We start from the raw sequence: 15,774 nt of genomic DNA on the forward strand, positions 1-15,774 counted from the left end.
TGCAAATATTAATGATATTTCCCTTATCAGAGATAATCCCTTAGCAGGGTTATCATTATGAGGCCTTCAAGGACAATCGTTAGCCTTCTGTGTCTTTTGCATTGCCGGGTAGTGTGTGTGCGCCTCAGGTGCCTGAGCCTCACTCCTTGCCTGGGCTGGGTGAAGCACAGGAAGGCCCGAGGGCCATGGTAAGGATGGGAGTGGAATGAGGCTTTGCGAGAAGGTGGCACCGGGGGACAGAGAGAAGGGAGTTGTCTCTTCTTGCTTGCACTACTTGGTTGTACTACTTGGTAATAAAAGATGATATTTTCATGAAGTATTATGGATGCATGGATAGACAAGAAAAGCTACGATACATTCTCTTTTTTCAATCAGTTTATTTTTTATTGTATTTTTTCCTATTACCATTTATCCCCTTTATACCTTCTTCCACCTCCACCCACCCCCTTCCCCAGCCAACCCCACAATCACCACACTGTTGTCTGTGTCCATGAGTTCTTTTTCTTTTTGGCTCAATCCCTCCACCCCCACCACACCCACCACCCAGAGCTGTCAGCCTTCTCTATGTTAGTTCAGTTCATTCATTACATTCCACATGAGTGAAATCATATGGTATTTGTTTTTCTCTGACTGGCGTATTTCACTTAACATAATGTTCTGTAGGTCCACCCATGCTGTCAAAAAGGGTAAAATTTTCTTCCTTTTTACAGCCAAATAATATTACATTTTGTAAATGTACGATAGCTGTTTTATCCACTCACATACTGATGAACACTTGGGAATAAACAGTAGGTTAGATGGTATAATACGTTCTTTATAATTGTAGTTGCATCAACTGGGCCATATAGTAGAGTACTATTTTCAGTACTGCCTTATGACATCAGTGCGTTTTCTAGAACAGCACTGTCCAATAGAACTTTCTGCAATGATGGAAATGTTTTCTATCCAAGGCAGCAGCCAGCCACTAGTGGTTATCAAGTATTTGAAATGTGGTTGGTGCAAATGAGCAACTAAATTCTTATTTAGTAATAAATGAAATTGCCACACATGACTAGTAGCTATCATAGTAAATAGCACATTTCTAAAAACTGGATAATTTTCCCTGGCTGGCGTAGTTCAGTGGGTTGAGCATGAGCCTGTGAACCAAAGTCTCAATGGTCACTGGTTCGATTCCCAATGAGGGCACATGCCTGGGTTGTGGGCCAGGTCCCTGGTAGAGGGCACACAAGAGGCAACCACACGTTGATATTTCTCTCCCTCTCTTTTTCCCTCCCTTCTCCTATCTCTAAAGATAAATAAATAAAATCTTTAAAAAATAAAAGTTGGATAATTCACATTCTCTACCTGGCATCTAGGAATTGGGTACATTGAATTAAGGGATATAACTTGTTTCTTAAAATAAGGCTTCTGTTTTAATCAGGAAAAGAGCAGTTTGAGGGGGGAAAAGTAACTCTACATCTAGATTGTGTATGAAAGGACAGAAAAAGCTGGCGATCAGAGAAGGAGATTCCAAGTCATCAGGCGGAGGCCTGAATTAAGAGGAGCCTCTTGGAAGACAATTTCAAAGTCAACTAGAGTAGAAACATATTTTGAGGCCAGTTTAGGGACCACATATATTCCGTTGTTTGCATGTGTGTGCTAAGTAAGCTTAATAAACACCAGAAGATACTTGGAAGATAAATGCTTGAGTTAAAAAAAAAATTAATGTTGCAAATCCAGGTTCTCATTTGTCCAGAATTCTGTTTGCCTCTTATCAGAACCAGTGTTAATAATCAGAAATATCTTCATTGTGCACATGCCAGATTCTGGATTCCCAGTGTACAATTTCCTGTTCAGCCATCTACACTCTCCTTTTCACCAACGTAGCAAGCGAATGCTAAAAGAAACATACAGTGTTTACATGGAGCGTGGATAGTTATTTAGTAATAACAATAATGATAATATCAGATTGAGTGCTCTTTGTGTGTTAGATAGTGTCTAAGCTCTTGACACATATTAAATCATTTGGAAGACAGCTAAGTATTCAATAAATATAAGTTGCATTGCTACATAGTACTTTTGCTCTGAGAGAATACTATTTTAAATTGTGATGGAAATTCGGAGAGTAACTGGTTTTCACCTACATGGAACTGTAACTGAATTAAGTAGAGCAAATGTATAGTTTTTGGAATGGAGAAATTTCTAACAGTCTTAGACTAAGACTTGGCAATACCCATTTCTGAGCAGAAAATGGGCTAGAGAAAGTTAATAATTGTGATTAGTTTGCCAGGGACCATCTGGAACCAAGTACACATGGCTGCTGTCAGGGAGGCATTGAGCAAAGCAGATTGGGCCAACAGAGGGTGGAGACTGGTGTTTTTAGCTGGTCGGGAGTGACATGCCTGCTCTCCTGATTTAAAGATATCCAACAGGTGCATATGGTTGCACACCTTGAGTATTGGATAAATGTGATTCCATAGTCTTATCAGTTCTATTCGTTTTATAAAAATTTATATTTGCTTTAAAGGCTGTATTAGGCAAAAATTGCAGTTTTTGTTTTAATTTGAAGATTAAAAATAGCTTCTACCACTAAAAAGCTATTGTGGATTCCTAAACTAGTTATTTTTGTATTATTACTGTTGAAGTTTCAAAACCATTTCCCCACACACTCTCTCCCCCCACCTTTCTCTCTCTCCACCCCTCCCCTCAATTTATCCTGACATGCACAGCTCCATCTCATCACAAACGAATAATGCTAACCCTGTGAAATGATAGGTTCATACCCTGTGTTAAGTAGAATTGAAAAATCTGTTTTCTGCTTTTTAACCTTATGTCATAACTTCTTTCCTTCACATTCTCCAGCTGGACTGGTACTTAAAACAAATGGGTTCTCCAAATGCACCAACAGAGAAGGGTAAAGTTACCCATGCAGACAGGGTTTCCTTGTGGGGAAATGAAACTTAAACAGGGTGAAATGCTCTGTTTCCTAGTCTCTCCATTCTTCGACAGAGCGTTCTGGTGGATCAGATTATTCTCTTTTTCTCAACAGGGAAACTATGTGTCCGCAAGAGGTTATTATGAGAGAGCCTTACAGCTGGTACCAGACAGCAAACTGCTGCGGGAGAACCTCGCCAAACTGAATCGCCTAGAAAAACGATTACAAGAAGTTCGGGAAAAAGATCAAACGTAGCAGCTTTTGACCTGCTCTCCAGGGACAGTTGCTGGTACCTCTGGAGGAGGAAGCAGTGACAGAGGCCTTGCTGCCGCATCAGCAGGGGAACGGACACACAGTGAGGCTTCCCTCTCGCTCCCCGCCCAGGATGCCACATTTGGAGACACTGGCTGGGAGCCCTGTGCTGAGGGGCTGGCATTCCCATGAAAAAAAGATAAAAAGAGCAAGGAGGCAAGGAGGTCTGAGAGGGAAGGCATACGACAACTATACATTTTACAGATTTTTTTTTTTGGCTTTAACTTCAGATTTCCCTCCAGATATTTCTCTGTGGTTGCAACACAAACATCTGGTTCTTTTTCTAGTTTTAACTTTTATGTCCCAGAAATACAAAAGTTGGAAATGCTATGAAGCCAGAGCATTGCTTCTTCATGGAATATTTCAAAGAGGACAAATCCTCTAAGATAAGCCATTTGGGAAGTTCTATCAAGAGGTGGCTCATTTAATTCTCCAGAGCCAGAAAGGAGTACGAATAATTTCTGTAGAACCTTCTGGAATTTGTGGGAAAAGGGGCTGTTGTTAAGTGAGCTGGATCCGATATTCCCCTAAACATATTGCTAGAGCCCTACTGAGTAGTAATCGAAATTCCACTCTGATGCAAACTTTCCCATTGCCTAACACATCAAACAGGAAGCTTCTGGAATAATGTATGGATATTTTTACCCCTAGGGGAATGTCAAGGATCTTGGTACCCCTAATTCTTTATGGAAAACCTAAAATTATTTTAATTGTATTACAAGTATTACTAGAGTAGTGGTTCTGCTCTATAATTTCAAAAGTGCTTTTAAAATCATAAATGTTTCCACCTCCACATATATTGTTGTTTTGGTGGAGAAAAACAGTATATTCTACATGAAATTTATTAAAGATATTAACTGAGAGAAATGTTCTACTACATTGTTATGTTAACATTTAGACATCATGAGATTTATTATTTTTGACAAATATATTAAACCATTTCAGAATCTTTACAATATAACACAGAAATCTTCATAGACTTTAAATGGAAAGAGAGCTTTATTGATTTGTCTTCCTAAGCTTAATGAGGATTCTATGCTTAGAACATGAGTAGTGTAAACCCAAAATTCATTATTAATTAATTCTTTATCAAATTAATTATTAATTTTTAACTGTGGAGAATTCATGGAAAATGCTCAAAAAATCTAGAAAAATCTAAATTCATAACTTAAAATATATATTTATATTTAAAAATAAGGAAGGCAAAGTTGAACTTACAAATTGACAGTTATTTTTTAGTGTTATTTATTTTATAACTTATAAAATATTTAATATATACACAGTTTTTTCATTGTACATAGTGGTTTTAATAGTGGCTTTTTTAAACTTATCATACACAAATTATAAATCTAAATTACAAAGTAGTGAAGTTTTAACAGCACTTCAAAAACGTTGTAGTAATTATTCAATTGCTAAAGTCAAAGAAATTAGGACTCAGCCTACAGTGCTTGGGTAGTAGTATATTTTGGTATATATTTTGAAATTGGAACACTTGATTTTATTTTGAAAAATTAAAAAATCAAAAAACTCTGGGCAGTGCTCTTCATGGTACTGAGCCGGGTTCTGTAGAGATACAGTAGTTTGAAGGCACGCATATTTCCCATGTTTAGGCTAAGATGTGGTTAAAAAAAAACAAAAAAAAACTTCTTAGCTTCTTTTTTAACCAGTTCAAGAAGCAGTGACCCCGTATTTTGGTGGGAGGAGGGGGAGGAGGGCCAAGGTAAATCTAGATAAAAGGAAGAAAAACTTCTTTAGAGAGAGATAATGGAGAAAGAGAAGATATAAGGAATATTTTAAATGGGAAGAATTACAGAAATGCCCTTAGCGTGCACTTGCATATGCATCAATAATCCAATAGCATTTATATTACCACTATGATCTTCCATTTCTAATACTCTTTTAAAGTTGTGTATCATAAACTTATCCAAAGTTTTATTTAAAATATTTTTCTTCCCCCTCAAATATATTGCTATAGTTCTAAGGCCAAGAAAGGTACTACAGCATATTGGAGTAATATGCTGTTATTATACCCAGCCCCAAAATGAAAAATATGAAGCTCTAGCTAAAACTAATATCTAGGACTTTAGTCACAACTGTTTAGTGATCTGTAACCAAAACCCACGCAAGGTTGGTGGAAAGACCGAGCCCCAAATTTGGAAAAGCAGTTATGCCTTACTTGAAGTGCTGCGAAAGCTTCGAGAGTGCATCTGTAGGATCAGTTGAAATGGCAATCAATGACTTTCCAACGTGTCTGGGAGAGAAGGTCACACGGCCTTTGGGAGCCGCCACCCACCTTCTTTTGGGTGCTTTTCTCCCCGCCCCCAACTCCTTGTCTGTTCCTCTCTTTTCAGTCTCTTCCTCCCTACCTGCTTTCTATCCCCCTCTCTCCTTTTCTCCTTTTGTCTGCAAACGCTGCCATCTCTTCAAATATTACAATTTAGCACTATTGGGATCAGACATTTTTGTCCTCAGTTAATACTGTCACTGAGATGTGGCCAAGGAAATAATTTTTATAGTTGAAACGGTGCCTATAAGAAAATAAATCACATATTATTTTTTCAAAGATATTAAGTATATTTTGTAACTATTTTCATTTGGTCCTTGTAACATGAAATAATATGTGGGACCCACGCTTATCAAAATTAAAGCTGAGTGCCCGGCAAGTCGTGGAGCTGTGCCCAGGTTGCCCTCCAGCTAGCACGACTGGCTCGGGAGAGCCAGCTGTACCGCCGTGCCGCCTGCACTGCCCCTCAGGGTCCTGTGCTCAGGAGCACTTTATGCTTGGTTGCATACCCTGCTTGAAATTTCTGATATTTTAAACAGGAGTCCTGCAGTTTCATTTTGTTCTGGGTCCTTAAATACGTAGCAGGTGCTGGGTAGGAGGTAAGGTGGCCGAGGACAAGACAGGGGCTGCTATAAACTGGCTGAACACTGGATCCAATGATTAGAGTTTCAGTTGTGATTCTGCTGCTCTGAGAATCATTTGCTGTTTTTTCTCAGCTGCGTTAGAGTTCCTTGTGCACACATCTCCACCCTCCTACTGCCTATCCGTCTAACCTGTCCTTCATTCCTACCTGGAATGAGTCAGTTCTCTTTGCCTTCAAAACCCCGTTACGTGGCAGCCCCCTAACGTGGGGCCATAGAATGGCGTTAGCAGCTTATCTCAACCTTAAGAATTGTTCAGGAGTTTAAAATGTGACTCAGATGTTTTCGGTTTGTTAATGGCGATTGTAAAACATGGTTCAGTGATATAACACGGGTGAACTAAACCAAAGATTTAAATAACTTGGAGGAAGAATAACTTATTTTAGAAAATCCTGATTCTAACACACAGTGAGGCTGGAGAGCCACCAGTGGCTAACAACTTCCGTGGGAGTTTATAACTTTTACAAAATAGATGTTTATAATCTCTCACAGAAGAGATGCTTTCACAACTTTTGCTTTTAAATCTAAACTAAGATAAGCCAAAGAATTCTAAAGAAGGATTGGTTGGCACAATTGGTTGGTTAAGGCCACCATTCCAAGATTGACAAAACAGATGGGTTGGGAGGAGTGGTTTTGCACTTGTGGCAATTGGGCTGTAATTTGACCTATATTTACAGAATTCTCAGTTCTCAGATGGACAGGATCTGCCTTGTCATTGACATGTTCCCAGACAAGGTGCCCAGTATAGAAAACTCATATTTTTTATGACTCAAGGTGTCCATAACATAGTTTATGCCTAGACCTATGTCTCTTTATCTTTAGGTTAATTATACACATGTCAGCTTTTGGTAATCATTTCCTACTTGTACTCATTAGTTTAAAAAAATTGTGCTCTGATTTGTGATGGATGTGCATCTTAGATTAGTAAATCTATAGGATATTAGTAACAACATTCAAAAGTAATGTAGCTATAGGTAGTTTAATTTTTTTCTGATTTCCATATCACATTTACTTTGATTAAACTATATATTTCCCAATAATAGCAAAATTTATCAAAATGGCATCTTTTCACATTTAAAGAAAGCAAATACCTTTCAAGTCTTGCATTTAGGCAGCAATTGAGTCAGATAAAAGCTTACAATCCCCCAAAATATATAGGGTATATATTATAACTTTTTTATTATTCTTGAAGTTTTTATGTAAAAGAACAATATGTTGAACAGTTCTTCCAAAAATAGCACTTTTATATTATTTCTTAAGTAACCATATAGCTTAAAGAAAAGAAATAAAATAACTGCGAAGGTATGGTTTAATATCAGTCAATAAAATGGCATAACAGAAGTGATGGTATTCATATCTATCCATTGGCACATATAAAAATGTCCCATTACTATCACCAAGGATCCTTGCAATTAAAACCTTTAGGGTATGTAACTCATAAAATTAGCACCTATCGCAATATACAATCATTGTTCATTTGTAAGTTTAGATCACTATTTACCCTAACCTGGAAAGAGATGTCTATATCCAGAAATCCAGAAGTTTCTTTCTACCCTCGGTGGTGCATATGTGAATTTGTGTATCCCATTTGGAAGTTTCCAATGTTCATGATGGCCCTGGGGTTGTCTTGCTGGTCTGTCAGGAGATGCACCAGTTCAGGAGTCGGGAGGTCTGGGCTTAGGCCTTCCTCTGCCCCCACGGAGCCATCTCACCTTGGGCACATCACCAAAGGTCTCAGTCCTGTTTATCACACACCGAACCACGGGTCAGTTCCGCGGAACTGTCAAACTTTATGAGTCTCCCGATCCAGATTCAAAGCCCTTTACATCTGATAAGCGTTGCCCTTTGTTTTAGGAATTCTTAAGATAGTCACCACAACAGAACAAATACACAAACAGCCCTGAAAGTGACTGAACTGCTCACATGCTTTAACACAGCGGAGGAAACCAGTCTTATTTTGCAGCCTGTACACATAAAAAATTAGTGATTTTGTTATGTTTCTAGAGAAAAAAAGATGTTTAAAAATTTCCTTCTAAGGAACTGAAATATCTGTAGAAGCCATGGTTTGCTTTTCTAATGTGGATATCATTTGACTTGCTGTAACTCATACCAGTCCCTCATTTTTTAGGGGGAAATGATTTGCATCATGTTCTTTGTTCATGTTTTTATTTCCCACTTCGATCAGTTGTATATAAATGCACATTTTTGTTACTTTTGCTGTGCCAGTTAGAAATATATCTTCCACAAAGTATTTCTCCCATGTAAGTCTGATGTACACTTTGCCTAGGTCTTTTCAAAATAAAATTTATGTAAATGTTTATTTTATATAAAATATAATGAAAATAATTGTCTTGTTTTGGCCTCTAAAGTGCTCTATGATCAGTACCCATTGATATCCATGTCACCAGTTGGTGTCTACTTTGAAGAGGAAAAAGACCACCTTCCTTCTTCCCTCATCCATTCATTCATTCATTCATGCCTTGCATTGTTCTGTGCGCTTTGAGTCTGCTTTCTCTACCATGCCCCACAACGACTATTCAGTACCTACCCACTCCAGATCTCCTCCCCTGGTCTTGCTGAGTGCATGCCTTCGCAGAGTAAACACAAGCTGGAAAAGAAGTACCCCCTTAATATCCTGCACTGGATCTTTGAACATACCTGCACCCAATTCTGCCTTCTCTCCTATTGCTGCAGTTGAAGAAAAGGGTCCTGTTTTGCCTCTTGTAGAACTTCATTCTGTTCCTAAACCTCTTTTTCATCTTTAACTTATTCCTTTTGCTGGTTCTTGTTCATGCTCTTCTATTTTAAAACCCATATACAGGTAACCACCATCAAAATCATCTGAAGAAAAACTTCCTTCATTTCTTTTTATCTCTAGTTGCTACCACATCTCTGTCATTCACGGCCAGACTATTTGAATGAATTTTCTTCATCCATCCTTCAAATTCCCTCAGCATCATGCGATATCTGTTCCTGCAACAGATATTCAAATAAAAGTGCTATTTTCTAAGCTCACCAATAGTCCTCTTAGTGCTGAATTTTAGGCCTTGTGGGACTTCAGAGAGGGTTCTAGAGTTTAGAACAGTGGCTTAGCTTGGGTGTAAAAACTTTTTTTTTTACATAAAACATCATTTGCCCCTAATTTGCTCATGGCTCATGAGTTAGTCGCCTAATACTCCTACTTTTACAACTCTCCTTTGAGTTGGGGCTTCATCAAGAGTCTTGGGGGGCCTCCAAGAGCTTATCATTATCCTCCTGCCTTAACGAAGATATGTTCAAATTAAAGGCAAATTTCCCATACGTCACAAGTCAAAGCTAGGGTAGTCCAGTCCACTCTGCCCTTCCTTTTCAAATGTTTATTTTTTAAATAAGAGAATACTTCCCTTTGAATACTTCAACATCTTCATAAAGTTATAAACTCAAACTATTATCTTACAAATTTAAATCTAATGACCTGACTATTGCATATTATGCAATTTATATACTAAATTACTCTTTTACTACTTAATGGAAAGGCATTATTCCATTAGGCCTTTAAGAGAGCAATCCTTTATATAGAAAAACAACGTCTCACTCAAGGCTGTGAGTTTTGAACTCTGGAAACAAAGGGGGCTGTGCTGTAACAGGAAACGAGGTAGTGTCCAACCCCATGGAGATAGATCTCTGGGTGTAAAACAAACCATTGGAGATCTTGCAAGGTCTGTACACCACATGCAGTAGATTGCAGAGGGACAGGTCTGTGGGCCTTATGAGAAGTTCAGCCATGAACTTCAACTCTGTGAGTTCAACTGTACTTTCAAAGCATATGTTCATTTTTTTCTCCTTCCATTTTATTTTGTAAAACCTGCATAGTAGTTTTAATTTGACTCCCTTTTGCTAAGAAAGAGTGGGGTTGGGTCCATTTGAAGAGTCTGAACTTTTTATTGGAGAGCAGCGTGCCCCTGAGCCAGGGAGGGTTATGGCAATCTTTGTGAGAAAACTATGGTGAAAGCAAAACTCAGGGATGAGGACAGTGCAGCCATTGGTCAGGCTGCCGCCATATCTGAAGATTTCCTGGCCAGCGATCAAACCTGGAGGTACAGTGGTTAATTATCACAGAAGAGCTGCTTACCTTACCGAGCCCCATCCAAGGGTCACCCAGACACCAAGTTTGGGTGCCAATGACATTCTCCAAGCTTCTCCCCCAAAGGCACCCATTCACCTTCTACACTTTTCTGCAGTTACAGGGGTCATTGTCCTGGCTGATTGTCACCTGCCTGGTCCTGTACCTGCATTCCCTCCACCTTGACCGTCTTCCGTTTTTCTATCCATCTGTCTACCGCCTGCCACCCTTCCTGGGTTAGTTTACCATTCTACCTCCAGGAGTTTTTATTTCCATTTTACACAGACTGAGACAACTGGGCCTGGGGACTGGTGTCCAAGTTAGTCGATGTGTATACAATGTCCACTTAGCCTTGCTCTATTTTTTTTGATAAAATATAAATCCATTACATATTCTGGCTTTATTCCTCTCCCAACCTCAAGCTAATTTAATACAAAATAATATTTATAGAAGAAGTGCTGACATGATGATTTTAGCAATGAATTAATTTTAATAGTCTTAAGTGATGCATCATATAGCTTTGGAGCACTCCACTAACACTGATAACACTGTCATCCAGGAAAGCAGTGACAGCATAAGTCTGATCTTTCCTGTCCACTCTATTTGGAAACTCTGGGTGTCACAGCCTTCAACAAGCTACTTAGGTGCAGGAGCAGTGCCATTAAGTACTCATTAAACTTGCCTGAGTCTCCTTCCTCTCAGCAGCTGTCTCTAGCCTGTGTCTTGTATGGATGACAAGCTTCCTTGACCCTGTGCTTGGGGCACCCTTCCCAGTGTGAGACAGAATTCACCTGTGCTGAGCCTTCCAGGTTACTGATCTTCATCCCCTATCTGTCTATAAGGACCTCTGCATACGTGTGAGCATCTCACCAGCCATGAGGACACTTGCACCTTTCTCCAAGGGCCGATGGCTGGGCCCTAGAAACCCCAGGGCAGCCAGAGAGCAGCCACCTCTCAGGATAACCCCGAGGAGGAGATGCTGTGAGGGCTGGCAACGGGGTAGGTGCAGCCCATCCATCCCGCTGCGGGCAGGAGTGAAGAGCGCAGGAGTGAAGGGTGGGTAGGCGTGCTCATTCAGGAGAGCAAGGGCCCATGGTGCTCGGACCACTTTCCTTGCTCCATTTTCTCAGCCTCAGAGGGAGGAAGACAAACAAAGTCATCATGGAGACCATGACACCATGAGGGCACTGGCCTGGCTTGGGGTGCTGCTTCTCGCCGTGGGTCTCCCCACAAGCCCAGGTGAGCCCGGCCCTGGGCACCCAGGGTGCAGATGCCAGGACAGGAGACTGCATAGTCCTCAGGCTTGAAGAGGCAAGGATGAGGGCAACAGTGCAGGCCCAGGTGTTCCCAAAGATGCACCTGGGCCGGAGTTTCTTACTGAAATTATTGCATTCTGGAGCCCAAGTTTGTAGGCACATGTGCTAAGCAGCCTGCTCCAGAAAAAAAATAACATAGTTGAAGTAACTTATAGGCAAATATCTGTCTTCTGCAGTAGCATATGTTATTCTCCAGTATCTTTTCTAGAACCTAAATTATGTCCTGCTCACCCTCCAGAATAAGGCCCCCCGTCAGTCACCACAGGAACAGCCTGCACATCCTGCCCCCAGGCATTTTCTTGTTGGGGCAGCTCAGCTTGAGGAGGGGCAGCCCAGGGTGAGGCACATTCTAGTCAACACAGCCTGACTGAGGGGTAGTCTCAGGGACATTTTGAGAGAAGGAAGGGGACAGCCTGCAGCTGTACCAAGAACATCTGTACCAAGCCAGGAAACCCTGAACGTGCAATCTTGGTAAAGTGAACCCTTAAATAAGGTGGTCTGCATGCGTGTGTGCACACATATGCTCCCCCACACAGGACTGAAGTGTGGAATTGGAGCAGTTGATTTGAAAAGTACAGACTGTCTTGGACTCTGAGCTCTTCTCTAGAACTCTTAGGTGGAGAAATGCAACAGCTGGTGGACATCCATGGCAGGTCAGTATAACAATGGCATTGATTTCTTAATGGGAAATGGTAAAATATTCCTTTTGTTTTAAATATCATAACTCTAGGTTAACATGTTATTTTTGTCTTGACACATTTGACCTATCTGCCCAAACATTTACTTGTTAGGTAATATCTTAGTAACCAACTCATAACTGTATCTAAGAATGTTATAGCATATTAAAAGAGTTGACTTCAAATATTTCTGAAGGAGTCAGCGTCCATGGGGACACGTATGTTAGTTGTATTCTATCTTTTGTCTTGGGCAGATCTCCCGAAAATTAGATGAGCCCCACTTCTGGGAGGAAGCTTGATTCAAGATGACCTGGTGGTTACAGCAGCAGCACGCTGCCTGGCTAGCCTCGACGAGTAAGTTGTGGCTTTTCTCCCTTGTCAGACTTTGATTCGTTGTGATAGAACTTGGAGATTTGATGATCTAAATACCTTCCAAGGTTAAACCTCAGTCCCTTTCTTAATTTTACTACCCAGTCTGCCCACTACCCAGTCTGCCCACTACCCAGTCTGCCCACCCATTGGCCTTCCCCATGCTTCCTACCATTACTAACCAGAAACCCCAGAGATCCAAGACTTCATCTATAATTTGTGGAGTTAGTGGGAAGAAAAATAATTACCTGCTCTTATGAAGTATTAACATCAAATGTTAAATGGATGCTCCCAAGGTTTAATAACCTGAGTTTTAATCATTGGAAGGGAAAATACCATGGAAACAACAGGCACTTGACTAGATCGAAAGAGGGTGCTAGTAAGAGGAAAAGAAGAATAGTTTTAGGAACAGCTTTTATATCTTGTTAAAAAAAATGGAAGCATATATATAGACTGGTTTAAGTACAAAAGAAAAAGAAGATTCCACACTTAAATATTTTACACTGAAAGACAATTGATGGTAAGGGAAAGGGTTCACAGAATGCAAACACTGTGACTGAAAACCTTGCCTTTTTATAGATCCTTATAAGTTATAGGAAATTATGACAATTAGTAATCACTAATAAAAGCACACCTTCTTTGAAGACAGTAATACTTACAGGTACTTTATTCATATTTTTCATTTAATTACATAAAACCAAGTGTCTTTTCTGAGGAAACAACTGTTGTGCTGTTGAAACATTTTTCTTTGTTTTCAGGGAGCAAATTAAGGGTCTGGCTGTGATTGCTGGGGAGTACAACCTTTTTTGGAAGGATAAGCAAGAACAGAGTATTCCTGTCTCAGAAATTATTATCCATCCTGAATACAACACACTTCCTCTGACATCTTCCTCTTCCTAGCCCAACGTCTAACTTTTTTTTTGTTTTGTACTGAACATTCTTCTGTTTAACCTGCTGCAGGCATCCTGGCCTCCCCACTGTTCCTCAAACACTGGGACATGATACCTCTACAGGGCTTTTCCATTCTGTTTCTTCTTCTTCAAATGCTGTCCACCAAGATAATGGCATGGGTCCTTCCCCTAGCTTCTTTAAGGCCTTGTTCAAATGTCAGAAGCTCGATGAGACTTGTCATGACTACCCTACTTAAAACTACATCTCCCATACCATCCTCTTTAATCCCCAGATTTGTCTCCTTTACCCTGCTGTGATTTCTCCAGAGCACACATTACCTTATAGATAAATTATTATACTTACTGTTTGTATTTCCTCTCCCCCTGCAACACACATGCACACACATACACATAAGTTCTGCCTGCACAGAGATTTTTTTTCTGCTTATTCACTGAGGCCTAGAAGAGGGCCTCATATAGTAGTACTCAATTTACTATTGAAAAAAAATATGTCTTTTAAAAAAATTTTTAAGATTTTATTTATTTATTTTTAGAGAGAGGGGAAGAAAGAGAAAGGGAAGGATAGAAACATCAATGTATGGTTGCCTAATGCATGACTCTTACAGGGGACCTGGCCCGCAACCCAGGCATGTACCCTGACTGGGAATTCAACCAGCTATTCTTTGCTTTGCAGTCCAGCACTCAATCCACTGAACCACACCAGCCAGGCTAAAAAGAAACAATTTCTTAAGAACAAGGCTACACCTTAAAATGTTAGTAGTTTTGGGGGGATTATTCTGGTGTATAGAACAACAGGTTATGTTTTTCCTTGTTTTACATTTCCTGCATTTTTCTAAATTTCTATTTGAAATAATTTTAATGAAAAAGGAAAACTTTGAAAATATATGTCAATATAACACTTAGGAATAAACTGTAGAAGACATGAAATCAACCAATGTCACTTTCCAAATACATTCAGTATCACTTTCTCTGAACCTCATAGTTTTTTTCTCAGGAATTGCTGTTCAGCCAACCTGTCTTCCCAATAGAGATGATAAATTTGAAGACGGGATTCTTGGCATGACCAGTGGATGGGGCAAGAATTCAGAGAGTAAGGGGCATCAAAAATATATATTTCTTCCCTTTGCATGCCCAATAGAAACAAGGATTTTGTTGGCCAAGAGTAACACATTTATCTTCCGTTTTTCTTTGCCCTGAGTTCTGACCCAGTGAAGATTTCTGGTTGTCTTCACCACAGAAAAGTCTGTACCTAAGGCTCTACCTACAACTCTGGCTGCCGTTTTGGTCAGTGTGTCAGCTAAAACTGGAGGTCGCTGTAATGGGGTGAAAGAGGCTACAGGAAAGGGGTTATCTGGAAATAGTAACAAGAGTTATGTTTCATATATTTAATATTGTGATTTTTAAAGAAAATTAGGAACTTTATAAAATATTGCTTTATTGAATAATGTTTTTCTTTGGCGAAAACATTCAAGCATAGCTTCAAAGAAGCTACAATTGCCCATGTTACCCTAAAAATCTGCTGGATTTTAAAAAAATGTTCTTTATCATATATATGATTTTAGGAAAGAATATATTTCACCCTTAAAAAAATAAGAACTTCTACATTTTGGTTAAACATCTACTTGAAACAGTTTTAAATGTGTAGGCTTCTAATGATTTGTTTCAGTGAAGACAGTTGTTGGCTAACTTATCAGTCCCTTCTCCACAGCATGAAAATATTCAAATATCCTACAAAAATCGGAATTTCCTATCGTGGATGACACAGCTTGTAACTCTGCTCAAGGGTATGAACCTTCCTCTCCTGGGAAGGACCACATTGTGTGCCGGTTTCCCTGATGGGGAAAGGATGCCTGCCAGGTGAAAAGCGTAAACCAGCCCAGGTATTCAATAACACATGGGCGATAGTGGTTTCTGCCTTTCCCCGTGAGCTGCTTTGGGGAGAGACTGCTTCAAAATTCCCCTTTCCTTCATCTTTTCAGCTGGCTTCTATGGAAAAAAATTGACTTGTCGTGAGCTGAGAGAATTCTTTCCTGTCCTGTGCCCCATCTTACCCCCACACCTCTCTTTTGCAGGGCGGTAATTGGAGAGGTAGGGGGTGTGGTTTGAATATTTCCAACCTAATAGAATCAAGCAAGATGACCACTTTGGCAAACTAATTAGGCTCAGCTGTGAACTTTATATTCCATCTTTTATTAAAATGTTTAAGTATTTAGTGCAAATACTTAAGTATTAAGTATTTGTTAAAATA

The 15,774-nt window shown here is 39.7% G+C and overlaps 2 protein-coding genes across 2 annotated transcripts in view; both read left to right on the top strand.

Annotated features, from left to right (window-relative positions):
- TMTC1 (transmembrane O-mannosyltransferase targeting cadherins 1) overlaps positions 1-8,506 on the top strand; it is a 241,159-nt gene extending 232,653 nt beyond the window's left edge. The window contains exon 20 of the mRNA XM_045829232.1: positions 3,029-8,506. Coding sequence (XP_045685188.1) covers positions 3,029-3,169 — 141 coding nt within the window. The 3' untranslated portion in view covers positions 3,170-8,506. The remainder of the gene's footprint in view (positions 1-3,028) is intronic.
- Positions 8,507-11,431: 2,925 nt separating this feature from the next.
- The window catches only part of OVCH1 (ovochymase 1), a 39,076-nt gene continuing 34,733 nt past the window's right edge, over positions 11,432-15,774 (top strand). Inside the window, 11 exon segments of the mRNA XM_045830121.1 lie at positions 11,432-11,492; positions 12,106-12,142; positions 12,144-12,222; positions 12,501-12,528; positions 12,531-12,600; positions 13,374-13,514; positions 13,699-13,721; positions 14,509-14,616; positions 15,235-15,298; positions 15,300-15,358; positions 15,361-15,383. Coding sequence (XP_045686077.1) covers positions 11,432-11,492; positions 12,106-12,142; positions 12,144-12,222; positions 12,501-12,528; positions 12,531-12,600; positions 13,374-13,514; positions 13,699-13,721; positions 14,509-14,616; positions 15,235-15,298; positions 15,300-15,358; positions 15,361-15,383 — 693 coding nt within the window.

The sequence above is a fragment of the Phyllostomus hastatus genome, unplaced genomic scaffold, assembly GCF_019186645.2.
Source record: "Phyllostomus hastatus isolate PE091 unplaced genomic scaffold, TTU_PhHast_1.1 phas_scaffold_93, whole genome shotgun sequence".
In the NCBI taxonomy this organism is placed as follows: Eukaryota; Metazoa; Chordata; class Mammalia; order Chiroptera; family Phyllostomidae; genus Phyllostomus; species Phyllostomus hastatus.